This window comes from Patiria miniata, unplaced genomic scaffold, assembly GCF_015706575.1.
Source record: "Patiria miniata isolate m_02_andy unplaced genomic scaffold, ASM1570657v1 HiC_scaffold_21, whole genome shotgun sequence".
Classification (NCBI taxonomy): domain Eukaryota; kingdom Metazoa; phylum Echinodermata; class Asteroidea; order Valvatida; family Asterinidae; genus Patiria; species Patiria miniata.
The window spans coordinates 3,420,268-3,440,654 of NW_024037060.1; the positions used below are offsets into that span (position 1 = coordinate 3,420,268).

General features: G+C 40.0%; 2 protein-coding genes across 6 annotated transcripts; both read right to left on the reverse strand.

Moving 5' to 3' along the window:
- Window positions 1-3,282: 3,282 nt before the first annotated feature.
- Window positions 3,283-9,135, reverse strand: LOC119729557 (monoacylglycerol lipase ABHD2-like). Of its 2 annotated transcripts, none has more exons than XM_038202163.1 (8): window positions 9,026-9,135; window positions 7,943-8,144; window positions 7,417-7,592; window positions 6,928-7,095; window positions 6,113-6,296; window positions 5,564-5,782; window positions 5,004-5,073; window positions 3,283-4,520 (listed from the first exon to the last, which is right to left on the reverse strand). In XM_038202163.1, the coding sequence occupies exons 2-8, from the start codon at window positions 8,098-8,100 to the stop codon at window positions 4,266-4,268; spliced, it is 1,230 nt and encodes a 409-aa protein (XP_038058091.1). In that variant the 5' UTR covers window positions 8,101-8,144; window positions 9,026-9,135; the 3' UTR covers window positions 3,283-4,265. The 2 variants fall into 2 exon arrangements, with proteins under 2 accessions (XP_038058091.1, XP_038058092.1); XM_038202164.1 differs by lacking the exon at window positions 9,026-9,135 and adding an exon at window positions 8,426-8,465.
- A 1,298-nt stretch (window positions 9,136-10,433) lies between these two features.
- Window positions 10,434-19,187, reverse strand: LOC119729692 (RNA guanine-N7 methyltransferase activating subunit-like). 4 transcript variants are annotated; one of them, XM_038202373.1, is made up of 3 exons: window positions 19,115-19,187; window positions 12,487-12,770; window positions 10,434-12,087 (listed from the first exon to the last, which is right to left on the reverse strand). In XM_038202373.1, the coding sequence occupies exons 2-3, from the start codon at window positions 12,717-12,719 to the stop codon at window positions 11,754-11,756; spliced, it is 567 nt and encodes a 188-aa protein (XP_038058301.1). In that variant the 5' UTR covers window positions 12,720-12,770; window positions 19,115-19,187; the 3' UTR covers window positions 10,434-11,753. The 4 variants fall into 4 exon arrangements, with proteins under 4 accessions (XP_038058301.1, XP_038058302.1, XP_038058299.1 ...); XM_038202374.1 differs by lacking the exon at window positions 19,115-19,187 and adding an exon at window positions 15,333-15,351; XM_038202371.1 differs by lacking the exon at window positions 19,115-19,187 and adding an exon at window positions 15,199-15,332.
- Between the last annotated feature and the right edge of the window lie 1,200 nt (window positions 19,188-20,387).

The following is a 20,387-nucleotide window of genomic DNA, read 5'->3' on the forward strand; positions in this document are numbered from 1 at the left end:
CATTATGGGGAGGGGTGATGAGGGGAGGGACTATAAAGGGAGTGGCTACAAGGGGGAGGAGCCATAAGGAGGAGGGCCTATAAGTTGCAGCCCGATAGGCAAGACATTAAGGGGAGGGGTGATAAGGGGAGGGGCTATAAAGGGAGTTGCTATAAGGGGGGGGGGGAGCCATAAGGAGGAGGGCCTATAAGTTGCAGCCCAATAGAGAAGACATTTAGGGGAGGAGTGACAAGGGGAGGGACTATAAAGGGAGTGGCTACTAGGGGGAGGAGCCATAAAGGGGTGGGCCTATAAGTTGCATCCCGATAGAGAAGACATTATGGGGAGGGGTGATGAGGGGAGGGACTATAAAGGGAGTGGCTATAAGGGGGAGGAGCCATAAAGGGGCGGGCCTATAAGTTGCAGTAAAAGGGACTGTAAAAGGGAAGGAGCCATTAGGGGGGGGCTGTAACGGAATAGGACGGGCTTGAAGACTTTTTTTGGCTTTATATCATTTTTTAGTGTACATGCTTGTGCGTAATATGCCTTTTAAATAGCTTTGGTTCTTGGTACCGTATTATATAAATAGCATGCCAAGCTTAATTGTATCCATGGCAACTAAAGTTTGCACTTCATATTGACGACTTGACTTGTGAATATCCGTCCCACAACATACAAACTTGAAAAAAAGAGAACATTTAGGCTTTTGCTCAAAATTACATTTGAAATTCAATTCATTTTGCAGTCGCCTTGAAAACAACTATTTTTGTTTCGATGAAAAAAAGTATTTAAGCTCAGCTCGACATGTACAGGTTGAGGATGAGAAGTTTAATATATAAACCTGAAATGAAATTGAAATTAAAAAGGTATATTTGTAATAATTATATGTATGTGTGGAAAATTTATAGCACCAAAATGTGCTTTATTGGAAATGTGCTTTGTTGAAAATCATTATGAATTATTTGTGAGATTGTGATTTTTCATTAATGTTTTCTGCAGACAACTCATATTATTGATTGATGATTCAGCTATTTATTGATTATGATTTTTTTTTTCAAAGGTATATTAGGCAGACATATTAATGTTGGATTTTTATACGCTTTAGAAGGTTGCAATGTTTAATTATTGGCTATTATTAATTATCGGTTTACACATGGTTTAATATTAAGAGAGATTGTTTAGCAGTCCAATTTACAGGAGGTGGTTTTGGGCTTTTATTGTGAGGTGTTTTTGTTTTTTGTGTATATCAAATCAGTTGAGGAATTCTCGACCTTAAAATAATTCTGATGTTAGCTACCATATTACCAAAGAAATATTCTCAGAACTTAAAAAGAAACAAATATCTTTGCTCTGATGTTGAAATTTGCGCTTTCTGGAGAATTTGTTTTCATTTGTACGCAACATCAACTGAATTAAAGCATTGATATATAAATATCCATGATGTGTACACTGAAGTTTGTCAGATTTGCCTCATTTTGCAACTTTTCTTTTTCTTTGAAGTCAGTTGATGATACTCGGTCCATCCTCTGGTTTTATAAGCAACCTTGTTTGTTGGGGACGGGGAAAAAAACAACTTATTTTGTCAGTTTGAAGAAAATTTTTGTCAGAAATGCATCATCAGTGGCCTGATTTTTTTCAGTTAAGACAGACAATTAGGAGACCTGCAGCAGCCAATTTCACTTATGCCATAAGGACGGAGTTGGGCGATAAATTGTGTATACACTGAGTTAATACACCATTAGCTAAATTTGAGAACATGATACGTCAGCTGTGCCGTGTTTTCACCACATTAATATTGTTTCTAGATGAGATTTAAAGGGAATGTACATTTGCTTTTGCTGCAATTTTCAGAAATAATGGATTTGGAAGACTTGTTTATTATAGAAAATATTGTTAATACGCCATTAGCTAAATTTGAGAACATGATATGTCGGCTGTGCCGTGTTTTCACCACATTAATATTTTTTCTAGATAAGATTTAAAGGGAATGTACAACATTTGCTTTTGCTGCAATTTTCAGAAATAAATGGATTTGGAAGACTTGTTTATTATAGAAAACATTGTTAAACTGACTTGTTTCACATTTTGGGCTCGTGTATGCTGGAAAAACCTCTAACAAATCTATAGATATCAAGCCAGTTTACAGACATGGACAAAACTGTTCATATTCATAATGTTTATTACTTCACTGAGAATGATGCAGATAATTGATTAAAATGATCAATTGCACCCATCGTAATTAACATCTCAATCAAACATCACCCACATTTATACAAAAATATTCTCATTTGATGTAATTTATTACAATACTAACACTAACAGTGCATTTTAGTAAATCATTATTCAATAGTCTTATATGTACTGTCCAGTGGTTAATACCTGACAACGATCTTTGATCCCTGGCTAGTCTCAATTCAAGTCTGAATTTTATCGGCAGTAGCTACAACATTTAGTTATTATAAGATGGAATTTTGCGTCGGGGTGATATAAATCAATATTAGGTTTTGCCCTTCACCGACGTTTAAACGCTGTATACTCAGTGTTACCTCCCGAGTGAAAGTTGGAAAAAATCACTCGGGTGGGACTCGAACCCACAGAACTGCTGCTCTAGAAACGTCTGCACTAAAAACCGGAGATCGTGGGTTCGAGTCCCACCCAAGTGATCTTTTTCCAACTTTCACTCGGGAGGTAACACACTGAGTATACAGTGTTTAAACGTCGGTGAAGGGCAAAACCTAATTTGAACATTTAGTTACATACCTATAACTATTACAGTCTTTTACAAAAGCTCCATGTAAATAAATATTTTACAGATGACCATTTACCATCAGGAACTCGGGCTTGAGACAAGACTAGTACATTTATATGGAGAATATTATAATATTGCAATGAGGACAGGCTAATTGACCTATCGCGGTAGAATCGCGGTAGAATCGCGGTAGAATCGCGTCAACACAGCTTGTGAAATATTGTCCAATTACATGATATACAAATGGACGCGGAACGCGCAAAATCTGAGACAAACAAAGCTTAGTGTACAAAAATTCCATAGGGTTATCTAAGGGGCGTGGCTAATTCGCAAACGGCGATAGGTCAATTAGGCATTAGAGTATACATGTTGATCTGGGCTAGTTCACAAATAAATACCACACCTATTATTGTCTGGATGTATCTAACACACATTTGCCACACCCCAAAACCAAAACAGCGCACATAAAATACATAATCCTATAAAATATAAAACAGAATATAAATACTTGAAAGGTATAACTCTACCAAACAAATCGAGTACGCTTATTCGTCTTTAAAATACGTTGCAACTGATAAATTTAATGCGAGTATGGTATAAAGGAGTTACATACAGTAAGCCAAAGATCCAATTCTCCAACCGACTTTTACACTGATGTCTATGAACCCTGTCTCTAACACGGTAAACTTGTACATGTACTACACCTTGAAAAAAGAGTTGATTTATTTTTCTTTTCATTCAAAAAGCAAATTCAAGTTAAAAAAAATACAGAGCTATTTTTTTTTAATTAATTTTTTTGCACAATTGGACTAGGTGTACATGTACATACATGTACATGCAGTGTACACAAAACTATGTACAAAGGATACTTTTTAAAAATGATTTCTTACACCGGTATGGGGTTCGGATTAAAGGGCTTTTCAGTATAACATTTTTTAAATGCAATCCTTTGAAAAATGCACCTTTGTGTCCCATTCAAACTTCTTCATTATTTTTTTGCTTTGCCATTTCAAGGGTATTTTGGTACTTTTTTGGTGTTTATACTTATGCCATTTTCCATACTCATGACTATGAGCAAAAGTGTAGTCATTTCAGGCAGAAGCCTCAATGTTACAGCTATTGCAGCACCAATAGTTGCCAGAATTTTGGATATTTTCATACATTTATGAGGAGTAAATATTTAATTCATGGACCCTTTTAATGGATAGGGTTTGTTTAACAAAATTTGTTTGCAATGTTTTCCCTTGGCCTTTCTTGACCCGATTGCTCCAAGCATCTGTCAGTGAATTACTAACATACATATACATGTAATTCGATTAAATTTATGTTAATAACAATGACAACCAAGTAATTCAAAAGGCAAGTTTTCATGGAAAAAAAAATGAAAAGTTGCATGAAAGACTTGAAGACTGATAAAAATTTGGAAAAACCACACACATCAATTGGATAATTTTTGTCCCTCTAAGAATTTAAAAACTGACAATTGTTTTTACAATTTTAGGCCTTGATGTAAAACATCAGGACGATACCCGATACATCATGACGTTTCCACGCCACCCTGTTCCCGAATTTCAATGACGGCGTTTGCATAGCCGACGATAGCCTTGTCCATCCACGACACAGTGTTGGGTACCAGGAGACCCCCCTCGAAGAACCCAAGATGGCCGCCGTGTTTGGTCAGGCAGTAGAGGGCGTTGGGGGCGTGCTGCGCGTAGCGCACCGGCGTGTCATTGTGTCGGACGGGGATGATGTGATCGTCAGCCGCGTTGAGGAGCAACAATGGAATATGAATCTTGGGAAGGACAAAAAAAATGATAAAATGTACTTTGTCAATCATAACTCCAATGGCATTGTTGCTAGGAAACCTTCATCAATCCTCTAAAATCCTCCACTGTGCCCGAAACCAGTGGCAGGTTCTTTGTACTTCAACTTTCACAGGCATCAACTTCCTAATTCTTCAAAAATCCTTCAAAACCTAGTGGATTTTAAAGTATCTGTATATAAGGGTTACTCTAAGCAACTCTATCTCCATCAACACATTTTGCCAAGAAGGAACAAAGAAGCTGCATCCTCTTGCAACTGACACATTTATTTAAATTTTCAACCGAGGGAAACTGACTAGGTGTATTATAATAATTTTAAAGTCGAAAAAGGAACTTGACTTGAGCTGGGTTAGAACGGTATTCCAGAGGTCGCAGGTTCAAACCCCGCTCCAGTCAATTTCTTTGTTCAATTTTATGATTTATTTAATTTGACTTTGAAGGAATAAACCAACCTTGTCTATATGAGCTGAACTACTGCATTCTTTGTAGAAATCCTCACAGCTATTGCTGTGTATCATTTTGCTGCAAAAAAAATAATAAAATTAAGGAATCCTTAATAAGTATGTTGATTTTTTCCAAACGAGTGAAGAAAAAAAATTTGAGACCCTGCTGTTTTAAACTCCATGAACAAGTACCCCACATGTGACTTGAGTTGAGATTGGATGACTTGTGGTCTTGAGGTCACGCCTGAATAACATGGCTATGGATTGGTATTACACACGTGTCTATGGTAGCCGCTGCAGCCACTCTCCATAGTCTTGTGTGTAATTTCAAGCCGTAGCCATAGACTCGACTACAACATACACTGGTGAATTTTCCCAAAGCGCCCCCTACCACTGAGTAGGTTTGAAAATTGGTGAACTCAACTTCCATTCAATCAATGGATAAAATTCAAACAGGGGATTCTGTAACTAGACTAGTCAATGGTTGGCACCAAGACGTTCTTATAAAAAGTGAACATTGACTGGTGAGACTTACAGACTCGAAGACATAAACAATAGCCGTAACTTACTACGTCATGTGTTCGTCCAGGTGGACCAGACTTGTAGAGTTCATAATCTGGTCGACGTCGTAGGCGATGGGCTCGTGGTTCCTGTCTTGCCAGTAAGCCTGAGCCTGCTCACCGAACAGCATGCTGCTGTTGCGTCGGATCTGCGACAACATGTTAAGTGCCATCATGAAGTTGTACAAGCGCCGGCAGTTTTCCCACTCGTGCAGTACGAAGGTAGCCCTGTTTTACAAAAGTTTCAAATGTTTCTTTGTCAACAGGGGGAAAGGTATTGAAATCCTTGAGAATTGTACTAACATGAAAATGACTTAGTTTTTTTTTCTGCAGAATCGGTCACCTATCATTGCTTTCCACAGTGCTGTTTATTTTGTGCAGTGACTCTCTGTGTGACACCGTTACTTTCACATTTCATATCCCTTCACCTGAATTGACAGGCAGGGTTTTACAGAATTTTACATATTAGTCCCAATATTGACCTTCCACAGGGAGGGTTAACTTTAACCACTGGGGATGATTTTGATTTGAGAAATTGATTTGTATTTTTAAACCCACTTGGTGATGTCGTAACCCTGGCAGATGGACAAGCCGCACAGGAACCAGTCCTGTCGCTCCGGCCGTTCCCCGAGATACTTGACGACGATGTTGGCTCCCATGCTGAAACCGACGCTTATCAGCAGGCTTTCGGGAAACCTCTCCCTGACGTGATCCACGAGCGCACTGTACTCATCAGTGTCACCTGATCGCAGAAAGAACAAGACCAAACAAGCCTCGTAAAGCTGGTCTCAGACCTCTCGGAGTCTGAGTGCCAAAAATTCTATTCTATTGATTCTCAAGGGCTATTCAATGGAAGCCTTTTCATGCCTCTGGTCTACGCTTTATAATGGGCTGGATTTAGCCCATTCATTGGCATTACCAATTGGGGGAGTCAGGTTGGCGTAGCGGCATTTTCCTCGCCTTCCACAGGTGTGACCAGGGTTCGAATCCCACCTGGGCCAATATGTGGATTGGGTTTTCAGTCCCTACCTGATTCCGTGGGTTTTCACCAGAACATTCTTCTGGGGTTTTCCTCCCACCACTCTAAAACTGTAACTTCTTCTCATTGTCTTCTCTCCACAGGTTTCTTCAGGCTTGCGAGCTACAGTGCCTAGGGCACTTTTGAGGAATCCTTGGTTTCATTACCTGAAATTATTAATAATAATAATACGGGGTAATCCTATACGATGGCACTGCCCGGCTTTCTCCACCAGCCTATAACCATGTCTATTACACAGGCGATAGTCAGTTAGTTAGTCATTGCAGTAAGTAAGAAAGAGGACAAAAGGATGGCCCTCTGGGACCGGCACTGCCTGTCACAGGTTTGTTCTTACCGTAAGTGAAAATCCTTGGTGATGTCAGAGGTACATTTGGCAAGGAGCCGAGATGGTTGAGGACCGCTAAACGGAAGCCTTGTGATTGGGCAAAGGCGATGAACGTCCGGACGTAGGCCTTCTCACTGTTGTTGGCTATCCCTGGGACTACGCACAATGTATAATCACCTGCAAGTAAAAATGTATAAATTGCTGACACAAAAAAAAATATGCATTTTCCAAAATAATATTCACAATGTTTAGTGGATCACAGCAATAGCTTAATTTCCGGAAAAAAAAATACTTTATTCATCAACACACTTCCCGGATGACGAATGACTGACTTGTGAATCCATCACAAAAGGGACAATTCTAAATAGTTTGAATTTCCATGTTTTTCTTCCTCCAAAACTTGCTAATCACGAAATTGGTTTTCTTCTGAACATTAGCCAACCCAAGTCCTTGAAAAATGATTTCAGTACCGAACAAGAATCAAGGCTCTCCAATTACCTCCAGTTGGGTGTCTAGCCGTCGGCTCAAATATATCAAACGTGCAGGTGGCCCCGTCAGGCATGACGTAGGTAAAGCGTTCGCCCTGGGGCCAAGGGGCACTGAACCTGCCCACCTTTGCATAGATCGTCGTCTGTAGGTGGCCTGACCGACCCCATAGGAATGTAGGCACGTACCTGTGGGAATCAGATGCAAAACAGAATGTAATTATCACTTTTGTCAGATCCTTAACATAAAGGTACAATACAACATTTACTGTTGCTGTAATTTTCAGAAATGGATGGATTTCGGGGTTAGTCATTAATTGATAAATCTCAGTAATTTGTCAATAACAAGCCCAGGTTTTTATGACTAGCAAAGAATCATGTTTTTTTTATCCCTTGTTTTATTTCTTGGATTTGTTTTTCTTATGTTTACGCTTCTCTGCAATCCTTAGATAATTATGTTTTACCTAATTGAATGGAACTGAATCGAAAATACAAAATAACTTTTTCAATTTGGAATTTTGGTCAATGATTGCACTTACGTCTCTGTTAGTATGGGACACACTTGAAGAAGACGGTGCACAAATTTAGAATTTGCATGAAGGAGGCTAGGCGGTTCCGTCTTGTCCGTCAAGCCGAGAAACTTTACGGCGATAATGTAGACCAGAGCTGCTACTGACACAATGACCAAGGGCTCCATGCTGAGTCGGGATGACGGCAAGAATTAATTGGTGGGATATCGGCCTTTCACAGAAAAGTAAGAAAATGGTGAAGTGTTGAAAGCAAATACACAATGTATATCGTCAGTCCACCTAAAACGACGAGGATATGTTTTGACGCACTCGCATTCAATTTGCGTTGGACAACGCGCACGTTGCAAGCGTTATCTGCGTCAATTATGGTGACTCAAGAATAAATATGGGATGGGGCATTAGCACATGATCGCGTAATTGAATCCCGGTCCCACAGGCATGACAGGCACAGATGCTTAGATTAAACTACAAAAAAGGATTACATCTGCTTACATTCATGACACTGTAAATGCTTGGCAAGGGTCGAGTTTGTCTGGAATAAAAATGGAATCATTTAAAGGAACGAAGTGGCTATCGTTACGGCAGTCGTTGTTTAGCGCCCTCTACGATACTTTTTTGATACGCACGCAGGTATATAATTATTTGTTTTCACACGTTCTAGCGAGCAGTGCGACAGCTCAGTCGATAGAGGGTAGGATTTTGCACCGCGAGGTTGCGGGTTCGAATCTCAGTTTTGCACTCGAATTTTTTTCCTTTTCTAACCTGAGGCTTTGGAGGATTTTTTTTAAAAGGGAAATAAAGTCCGAATTTCATAACGTTCAAATTCACTTTTTTCCTTCTAATTTTTATATTTTCTTGTCATGTTTTTATAAAAGTTGCAGTCTACCGTAACGATAGAAAATGGGAGATGCGTTACGGCTGCCGTAACAATAGCCACTGCGTTAAAGGAAAGAATGTTGCATCCTGACGCCACTTTTTTCATGATAGGGCTATAGAAAATACTTTGAAAATGCACTGGACTCTCCATAGACTTTGTGCACAACCAAAGAAGTGGCGTCTGGATACAACATTCTTTCCTAATTAAAAACCTACCTTTAAGGGCTGAGGCTTTACCCAAAAAGAAGAGCACCGCACCGGCGGAATTTTTTGCCGGTCGCCTCGGCAGTGTCCATGGCAGTGTCGGCACCGTAATTTATGAAGAGCGACCTCAGTCGTCATCATACGGTCAACCAACCTCTGCGGCCTACTAATAATATAGACTGCACTTGTACTTTATTTCCTGTTTTATTTCTCCATGATTTCCCAGAATATTGAATTGGCACGAATCCTCGTTTCTTTTTAAAATGGAGATATGCTGATGAATCTTTTTTAAAAGGAGCGAGGAGAAAAGTATGTCAAGTTGAGATGTGCAACTTAAAGGGAATATACATCATTTGCAAACATCGAAAAACAAAACTACCAAGTTTTTACAAAATATATTAATAGGATGTTGGTAAATGACAGTCTAAAGCATCCTGTAAAATTATGGCACCAAGTGTGAAGTCATTTTTAAGAAAAGTGGTATTTTTGTATAAGTTTCCAACGGTGGTCGGCCGACCACTGTTGGAAAAACCTAACTATTTTCAACTACTGCTCCAAATTTACCATTTTTTCGTCCAAATTTTGTTTGCTATTGGTTACATGTTCATGAACGGGTGCAGGCCAGCTAGACTGGTTCCTTACCTTACATTTTTCTGGCATCTATAAATTGATCCATTTCATCTTTAGTGGAGTCAGGGAACCAGACTACTTGAACGCTTTTGTTTTTCTTGGTTTTTCCATTATTTTTGAACAAAAAACTTCAAACTTGTCGGTGTAACAATATTTGATCTATTATACTTACCCCTCAAATAGTTCATATCTGAAAATTACAGCAAAAGCCAATGATGTACATTCCCTTTAAAAAAAATGATAAATCAATCTATCCAAAGCAATGTCTCAAAAATATAAAATGAGCACAAAAATCCACCCCTCATTAACCCAACATACCCCACTGACACCATCACTCAGATCACTGAAAGAAAAAGTCCACTCTTGTTTTTTCCAATCAAGACACTATTAAACATTTTATTTCCAATCAAAAATGTAATCTTGTTACCAGAGGTTGTTTCCAATAATCAAGCCTGTAAATTTAGACACATTATTACACTGTTTCCGCTGTTTCCCTCTTCATATATCCTGTCTTAACTTGATCTGAAGGAGCACTCATCTTCAATACATGTATTTGAACAATCTGCACCGTTTCTCTTCCCCCACACCCCCCAAAAAATATTCCTGTGAGACAATTTTCTTTTGATAACAAGAAATAGATCTGGACATCAGGATAATTTAACAGGATTAGAAATATATTCACAAGATTAGAGTCAAAATTGGAGAAATTTTAATTGAAAGTAGTCCACTTTATATGCTGGAAATCCATTCCAATTTACAACAGCAAGTATCAAGAATTGGAAGAGGCAACATAGACGAAATCCAGGCTAACACGATTCCTCTACAATCATGAAGCCCAACTTCAATGAAAAAAAATAATATTGGGCACGCTATTGTACAAAGCAAGTCCCTGCTCTGTGACGGATTATCTGAACAATATCTAGCACAATGCTTTGGCCATTGAAGGGGGCCACCGTGATAGAATTGTCAGCATGCCCGGATTGGTCTATTCCAAGTGGAACTTCCAAAGTTTCTTATCCAAGTTTCTTGAGTTGTGAGACAGTATCTAGCACTCAAAAGAGTTATTAAAAGAAACATATTTAGGTGGACTGATTCAGGCACACAAAAAACTCATTAAAATTCAACTCTGACGTGCAGAAACTCCATAGCATAACACAAAAGAAGAACGTAAGCAACTGTCAGTACACATCACCGGTCATTCTTCAGGGGGTGCAGTTCATATAACCAGCCATACAAAATTACCGGTGGGAGATAGCTTGATAAACTTTATGGGCAGGACATGAACCTGTGACCTCCAGCTCACCAGTGCAGTCATTGCAACCACTAGAGCCTTAAAGGCAGATAAACTCTACCTCTGACAGATGATGAAATTGTGTTCATGATCTGTTACCCTTTTTTAAAGAATTAGAACCCGATTATAAGTAAGTCACCAACAGAGGCAGTTTTTAACCATTGAGGGGGTACTTGTGTACAGATGGAATCCTAGGCTTAGGACTCCGCCTGTGCACAGGTGCCTCTCTCAACGACTGAAAAGGCAGAGTTGGGGGAGACCACTGGGAGAAACATTCAACGCATGCCGACGGTATCTGACGCTCACGTGAAGACGCTTTGGATTAGTGCACTTCAGCGTTCGTATTTCAGGTGTCTCTCCCACCCCCCTCCAAATCTGATTCACTGTATGAGGCACCTCAGAAGATAACTGTAGCATAAGGCCAAGTAGATAACAAAAACAGTTTCTCATCTCTACCCACTTCCTGCCCGGCTTGTTTTAACAAAAGGTTGGTTTTTTTTACAGTTGCAATATATTTTGCAAATGTATTGTCAATATATTGCCTTTTTATTTTTGTTTCCAACAACCTTGAAGATATTACATGTAGAAAGGATGAAGACTCCTTTGGACATGATTTTGTATCAGCAAAAAAGTTGAGAAAATGGAAAAATACATCGTTATCTTAGAAAATCCGACATCTTGTAAAATCCTTATCTTTGGAAAAGAAATGAACAACCAAAAGAGGGTTGCCTCCTTCATTTTTTCCAAAAGCCCAGACGAGAAACTGTTTTATTTTTTTACTTGGCCTTAGTGTCCAAGTAGTCTAAATGGAGAGCAGCACTATGTCCATTCATGGTCTTGTGGCTGATGTGATCTCTGTCTGGCCTCATAGGGACCAGAAGAACGCCCTCGCTCGTTATCATACCATCGCCCCGACTGATCCCGTTGGTAGCCCCGGTCGTCCCTTGCTCTCTGGTCTTGTCTGGGCTGGTGACCCCACCGGTTCTCACCCCCGTGACCTCTGTGCTGTTGGTGACCCCACCCCCCGCCTTGGTCATGGTGGTAGCTCCGATTGTCGTGATGTCCCCTGCGTCTCTTCCAGTCCTCATGGTGACTGGCGTCGTCAAAGTTACGCTTGCGGCCTCTGTCTTGGTATTGCCTTGAGTCCGAACGGCTGTGGGAAGAAAAAAATGGTCCTTATGGTTTAAAATGTTAAAATCTGACCAACATTTAAACTTCACCAGTCCTTATGTGAAACATAAAATCAAACCACCTTAAATAATTCTTTCCCTTGAAGTGTGTACACATATCGTCAACGTTTTCACGAACTAACACTCACGCGCTAGTGGGTGTTACTTCGTGAAAACCACATAATCAACAATTTTGGTTTCACGATAAAACAGTCTTTACTTTAAGTTCTGGGAACATACCATTTCAAGACTTTGATCAAAGTATTTGAGAGGTAATTATGGGGCAAACTCTTCTGATTTTTATCTGTTTGGGAGGACAAAAATTATTTTTCTTGACTTATTGGAGGGGGTTGGCAATTATTAAAAACATTTGTAAAACATACTTGTCATTCCAGTTGGGCCTCTGACGTCTCATGGAGTAATTTTCAACGATGGGGGGCAGGTCCATTCCTTTGTTGATGTAGGGGAGGTACGCAGGATCCTCTTCGGTGTATCTTGTGGCAAACATCTCCTCATACTTAGCGATGATGTCATCAGCGTCTGGAGCAGATTCGGCGGGGTTGTCGGTGGCCAACGTCTTCTTTTCCTCCTCCGTTTGATCCATTGTTGGGTGCATTTAGGCAGTGTGGGACTGTTCAAGACGAACTGCTGACTTTTCGCACTAGTTCTGGCAAGAAGAACAGCATTAGTAACATGTTTATTTGGTCAAACACAAATCTTTGGAAAATGAGCCTTATTGATAGTGCTTGAGTGAAATTGCACAATGTATCACAAGTATTGTGGGAAGAGAAAAGGCACAAATTATCCCTTTTGCTTCCCACAGTGCTCTGTAGTAATTATGCAAAATCAGTCCAGTGATATTTCCAATGTGTAGGGGAAAACTATCAAATTTCCTTTGCTTCGTGAATCAGTCACGAAGCAAAGGGTCGCCTTGAAACAAAACAAAACTGACTAAAATACGGGGTAAAAACTATGATTTCGGCGGCTGTGTTGAGGCCAAATTTCACGGCCTCCCCCATTTTCGATCAGACTAATTTACTTTACAACGAAGTTTGTCTCCAGTTATAAATGTCGAATTCCTAATGAGCATGTCAGCTGGAGTTACTCTACTTCTGAAATCAGAAGACTGCTAGGCTGAAATCAGAAGGCTGCTCCATCAATGGCCCTAAATTCATTTCAGAGTTATGGATCATGTGGGCAAACTTTTGGTTGGACTTGTGTGCAGAAATTGAAATTACAGACAAAAGAATTTCGTCTATCACGGTGCATGTCCAAAATACATAGCGTGCCGACCCCCCAAAATGAAGCCTCTCAGAAGACTGACGGAGCAGCCTTCTACGGCCTTCTGATTTCAGAATCAGAGTTACTCTAGACCCACTAACTGGGGCGCTAGAACTCCTCTTTTGAACCCAACGCTGTAGCGCTGGCTCTTTGGAACAATACGCGCTACGCTGAACGCGCACACCAGCATGCATTTTGCACGCAAATACCGCATCATGGAACAAGCGCAAGGTGAAACGGTATAACGCATGGGTATAACGCATGGTCGCACCGTGCATTATACCGAATAATAATATGTCACGTGATCTACAATTCACCAATCAGATGACGGGGATTTATTCAGGTGTTGTATAATACATGTATAAGACCAGACAGGGCTCTGGAGTGCTCTGAAACGTGCAAAACTAAATCAGGCCTGCTTTACTCACAGTTTAGCCAGCAAATTTCTCCAAAAATTCCACAGGGGCAAAGAAAATGTCCTCAGTATTTCACCAACCAAGTTTGCAGACTCAATTCAATTTTTTAAAGGAGACTTTTCTTCAATAGTTTACACATGAGTGGGAAGTCAAGATTCCAAAATGGGGCTAAAGACTAGACTGGTACATGTCCCACCATGGTCCAACTATTTGGAAAGACTGACCTCTTCATTCAGTGTCAATAGTCTGGTGGCTTTACTATGGAGAAATGTGTAGTAAATTGAGACTAGTTCCCGCTTCATGCCACATGTTCTTTTGGCATGGTTGATTGATGCAGTACTGAAGGGTTGTTGGACTGGTTGTTTTAGGTGCCAGTCTATTTTCTTGTTTTGCATGTTTTCAATACCTTAACTTAAGTTTTGGGACTCTCACTCTCAGAGTCATACACAGTATTGAGAGTCCCAAATTTTCGGACTAGTATAAGACATGAATCTTGGACTAAGAAACATTTCCAATTTTGTTAGAAATACGTAGAAAATTTTCTTGACTCTCCATGTACAAAATTTAACGCTGAAATGGCGTCAGGTTGCCACATTCTTTACCAGCAGTTGTGTACAAAGTCTAACCAAAGATCCTATAGCGCCGTAGGATCTTTGGTCCATGGTCTAAGAAGCGTCCAGAAAAAATTCAGAATTAGAAATGTTTCTCAGATCAGTCCCAGATAAGATTCATGTCTTTTCAACATTTTTGCTAGCTTGAGTAACTCCAGCTTAACAAGCTCATCAGGAATTCACATGTGAATTCCTGATGAGCTTGTTAAGCTGGAGACTGGAGTTACTCAAGCCAAGTTTTGCAATGTCTGTCGACCTATTAAAAATCGCAGTGGCTATCGTTACGGCAGCTGTAACGCATTTCCCATTTTCTATCGTTACGGTAGACTGCAACTTTTATAAAAACATGAGAAGAAAATATAAAATTAGAAGGAAAAAAGTGAACTTGAACGTTATGAAATTCGGACTTTATTTCCCTTTTAAAAAAAATCCTCCAAAGCCTCAGGTTAGAAAAGGAAAAAAATTCGAGTGCAAAACTAGTTAGATGCGAACCCGCAACCTCGCGGTGCAAAATCCTACCCTCTATCGACTGAGCTGTCGCACTGCTCGCTAAAACGTGGGGAAACAATAATTATATACCTGCCTGCGTATCAAAAAAGTATCGTAGAGGGCGCTAAACAACGGCTGCTGTAACGATAGCCACTTCGATTAAAAATTCTATCAAATTCTATTATAGGCCTATTATAATTATGAAGAATAAAAGTGGCGTCAGGATGCAACATTCTTTCCCTATAACCTTCCATGTAGGTCCAAAGTTACTCGGACTAGCTACTCACAGAATACTAACATTTGTTGTGCTCAACACATGAGCAAAACGGAAGAAACACGGAAGATCCAGCACAAAGAATCAAGCCAGAAAAAGAAAACAGCAAAACAACCGTGACAACTGACGATGACATTGAATGACTGACAATGACTGACCGTACAACTTCAACAGCGCCACCAATAGGCCACATCACGCACGACCGGCCAACACGCATATTATTCGTGGATCGTGGGCATGAATATTGTATAAAGAGGGTGTTTTAATTTTGAAATAATAAAGCTGACACTTTTTTCCAAATTAAAATATGAAATCTGCCACAATTCTGTCTCTGCCATAAATCTTTATCGCAACACTTTGTTCTCATAATGTCATAGCACATCTCTTGTTTTTGTTCTTTTCCAAATTCAGAGTGGGGTGAGCCCTTATTTTTTACGTTGGGATCAAGGGGGGGGGGAGCACTTTTTTCCCCATTCCTAACTTTCCCTTCCAATATCAGGCGTTACACTATTGACAGCGCACTCTGTTACGTAATGTTTTTAGCGCGTTCATTGTTACGCCGAATCGCCTATTCAACTTCTCTCTGGATGGAGGAACCGCCCCTTTCTCACACTATTCTTCTTTTGGTTCACTTCTTGCAATCAACAATTCGTTGCCTGTCGCGCGACCGTTCAGTCCGGCATGGTACTGGTCTCGCGCCCACGTAAGGCCAAACCCAGGACACAGTGACTATATAGTAGAGTGGGCCAGCCCTTTTCCCCCGAAAAAAAGTGGATCCAAAAATGTTCCGCCCCAAATTTGATATAAAAAAGCAAGGGGCAGTATTCAAGTCATCGGTGCATGGTGGCGCAATTTTAATTCTGTACGCAGGTAAAGAAAGAAATGGATTTGGTGATTTCCTTTGGGGGGGGGAGGGGCCATGCCTATAATTATGCGATGGAAGTAATTGATTCGTGCTTTAGGGCCTACACACAGCTGCGATTAACTGGGGAATTTTTGTTTCAGGACATAAAAAGTTCATCATATTTTGGTACAATTTTTTTTATATAAGCTCTTGCGGAAGCTATGAACCTATCACATCCCTGCCCAGTTTATGAACAGTAGGTTGTTGGGTAATTTAGAAGGGGCTTGGAAAGAGTGTACATGCCGGGGCGTTTCTGTTTTAGTTTTAATACTGTATCTCGCTTCCAATGCAACATACCCGAATACCATCTAAATACAGGTTGATCGGGTAAAGTGGTGTGTGCCCCATTCGCTCTAGTTTGTATCGCGATGTTGGAACAAAAGCGGAGAAGCTGAACTGGCGACTTCGCGTCCAAAAAAGTTACGTAACGGCAGGAGAAGTGCGTTGCACCTAAAAGTAAAAGAAAGTATTAAGTAACGTTTTCACAGTGAACCATTGTGAACGTATAAACACTGCCTTATGGGGTACCGGAACAATGGGAGGTACCCCATAAGGAATGCCCACCGACTAGCGGGGTACTGTTTTGGTACCCCACAAGTTTTTCACGAAATAGATATATGGATTTTACTCAAAAACTAGGAATTTCCAAGGTGGGTTGGAAAAAAATTCCAAGGTGGGTTTGAAAAAAATTTAGTACACGAGAACAAAGGAAGTCCCCCACTTCTATTATGCGCGTGTGTGCATGCATTTGTGGTTTGATCCTTCGCTCGCCGCCCGCCGCCCGCCGCCCGCCGGTGCGGCTTTCGAAATTTCTTTGGTTTAAGACAGACACTTTGAAGACCTTTTCGTATTCTGCAGGCAACTTCCTCGGGTGTGCACGGTTTCTGGGGGGGGGGGGGCATTAAAGACGACATCCCGTGCTGTTTACATACCTTTTTCTTCTAAGCTAACTAGTTTTCGATGTGCATCTTTAATTTGTTTAAAGAGAAAATTTACTTTTATTCCAATTTTGGGCGTCTGCACTCCTCTGAAAAGGAGTTTAATTTTGCACACAAATGAACCCACCCTGGGTGAGCTGAATTAATATCTGGCAGCCAATCATTCGAAGAAATAAGTCGGTTTCTAAACGTCGTTGGATTCTAGGAAAATAGCAATCAGTTTTCGAGGTGAAACGCAGTGAGGTTTCTAAACGTCGTTGGATTCTAGGAAAATAGCAATTAGACAGTCACTTTTCGAGGTGCAACGCAGTGAGGGGACGCATCCTTAACAATTGAACCTGTGATTTCGGCTATTACATTAGCTCCTCTCCCCAACAACAAAACATTGCATTGTGAAATCGATAATTTTCTTACAGTATAAAAGTTCTTCATTTTTGCATATAAAATAAGACATGATTTAGGTTGGTACCCAACACCCTATCATGTACGATATTAATGGATTAAAAACCAGTTCAGTTGCTCGGCGGATCTGTTTGTGCGCAAACGCAACCTGAAATAAAAAGCTACTTATTTGGACGCCCCCACACCCCCCCCCCCAAAAAAAATAGTAAAAAGGTTTTTGTTTTCGGGGGATTGAGCAGTATTCCACAAAAAAAACAGTGATAAAGAAAGAACTAGAAGATAATTGGGTGTATTTAAAGAAAAAATACTGCAAGTGAGACTTGCGCAATCCCCCTGGCATGCTGGCAGCTTTTTTTTTTATAAAGTCAGTGTCCCTAACCAAAATGGGACATTTATATTGTTTTAGCAATAGTGACCTTGACCTTTGACCTGTCGGCCCCAAAATCAAAAGGCTTCTTAAGACTACCGAGAAAAACTCACAAACCAAATTTCAAGTTCCTAAGTAAAGCATTTCTCAAGTTATCGTGCTGACAAGAGCTAATCTAACCAAAACATAACACAACTGCAGACACCCACGTTTGTTTATGGTGGAAATCGATGATTTCCTTTTGTTCCTCTTCCCTGTACCTTTGTTTGTATACTAACTTTTTCGCAACAGCGCTCATTGGTTTTGTACACGTTTTCCAACGGAGGGGTCCTTGATTTGGTTCCTATCCTCGATTCACCGATGATGTTGCACGTGTGTGTCCTCGATTTACACCATAAACAAACGCAAGCATAATTATATACAGACATACATACCTAAAGAAATACACACAGAAGGAATACATACTTGAATTTGTTTCCGTGTGGAGTCATTTCTTTGTTGTCGTGTACTGAAGTTTTCGAGTTTAAAAGTGTGGTTTCAAACTGCTCCTATTCTAACCAGAATTAATTTCCTGAGCAGAAATTTTGACTTAATATCCCTTAGGCCTACACAAAATACTTCAATTTGCAACAGATCAACACACCTCAATTGGAAATTCCTAGTTTTTGAGTAAAATCCATATACATGTAACTAATTCGTGATAACCTTGTGCAGACATATTCACCTATAGAAATTGCTCTTTAGAGACGTGTACAATCTTTTGTTCCCTGTTGTTCACATGTATCCAGAGGGTACCGTGCAACACATCCCTATCGCAATATCCCCCTCCGGCTTACAGCCAGGGGGATAAAAAGGGAGAAACACATTGGCCAAACACGTCCAAAGATGTCTCGTGAATGACGTTTTTTTTAGCTTCTCCCTTCGACGGAACTCGCAATATGTGTTTTTAAGACACCCTTAAATAACAGCATTGATAGGGAGCTTTAATAACACATTCTAATTAATTTTGTTGCTGTAGTATTAATTTCATCAGATTCATATCCTACAATATCCGATTCAACTTTGGCTCTCATAGCAAAGTGCACATGTAAACAAAGCGTGACGTCATTATGTCTTATAGGTCTTTTGGTCGACATGCAGACACTGAGTTAACAGGCATACACCTCCCAAGCGCAGGTTAAGAAAAGCCGGTATATGCCCAATTCGCTCTTGTATCACGATATTGGAACAAAAGCGCAGAAGTTGAACGGGAAAAGGCTTCCATTACATTGCAATAACAATGCCTTTTGAACAAAAAAGTTACGTAACGGAGGACTCTGCGAACAGTACCTATGTTTCACGACGGGTGCAGCGCATACTGTTGGCAACTCCTCCACGGTGAAACCAATGATTTGATCCTCTGCAAAGAAACTGGTGAACAATCGTATTCGAAAACAAAGCTCAAGAGTCACTCGCGCGAGACCAAAACTCGCCCCGCAGTCTTAAAAATAAACTATACTAGGAATAGACGACACATCGTGACCATACCAACATAACATGCTCCACACAAGTCATGCTCATAGTCAGCTACCGTCCCTAGACGATGTAATAATAATATGGGCACTCGTACGGTGAGCCGGGCCCGCCGCTTTCAAAGTGCCTTAACTTACTTTTACTTTTTATACGTGATAAAAAAAAAACCGACGGTGAAAATCGAACCTGTCTTACAAATGTTAGCTTAAAATTCTACAACAAAATAAATTAAAAGCAGACACAAGGTTAAAGTGAAAGGAAAAAGGAAAGGACATCGAGTAGTCAGTGGATACTGCAACATGGACTTACATGTTCAAATGTTTCGTTATAGAAGTCAGTTCTGTTCATTTATTTCCAGTGTTCACAAATCAGTATGTAAGGGTATACATGTACATGTCCAAGTAAAAATTGTAGAGGAATCCATAAGAAAATACAGCTTATATAGGCATGGGCCTTATAACACAGTAGGCCTAATGATCAGACTCTAAGTGACAATCAAGCAAAATGTTTACATGCAAATAAAAACAAGGGTACATATCAATAATTTTATAAGCCTACAAAAGAATGTCAGGAATAAATAACTATAGTACCTCATATAAAAGTAAAATTCAGCAGAATAAATTTGTAAACGGCGAATGTACCGTATACGAATAAAAACAAAATCAGAAAAAAGTGCCTTAATGATTCAGGTTCGTTTACAAGTCATTTAAATCGTTTGTTTATAACGGGAGTTTAGAGGTTTTTTTCTTACATGCACATATGAATACAAAGCGCAGATTGAGCTAACAATCCTCCAAGTGTTTCCAACTAAATATAAAGACTCGGTGGTTTAAAGACTGTATATACAATAGCCTAGTGGTTAGGGTACTTGTCCACAGACCGCGGGGTCCGGGGTTCGAAACGGACTTTCGTGCAATATTTGTGCACCCATAGGCCTACACTGATTTGTGAACGCTGGCAATAAAATGAACTGAACTGACTTCTATAACGAAACATTTGAACATGCAGGTAAGTCCTTTTACTTTGACCTTGTGTCGGTGTTTTTTTTATCACGTATCGCAAAAGTATCTTGTTCGGAAGGCATTGTGAA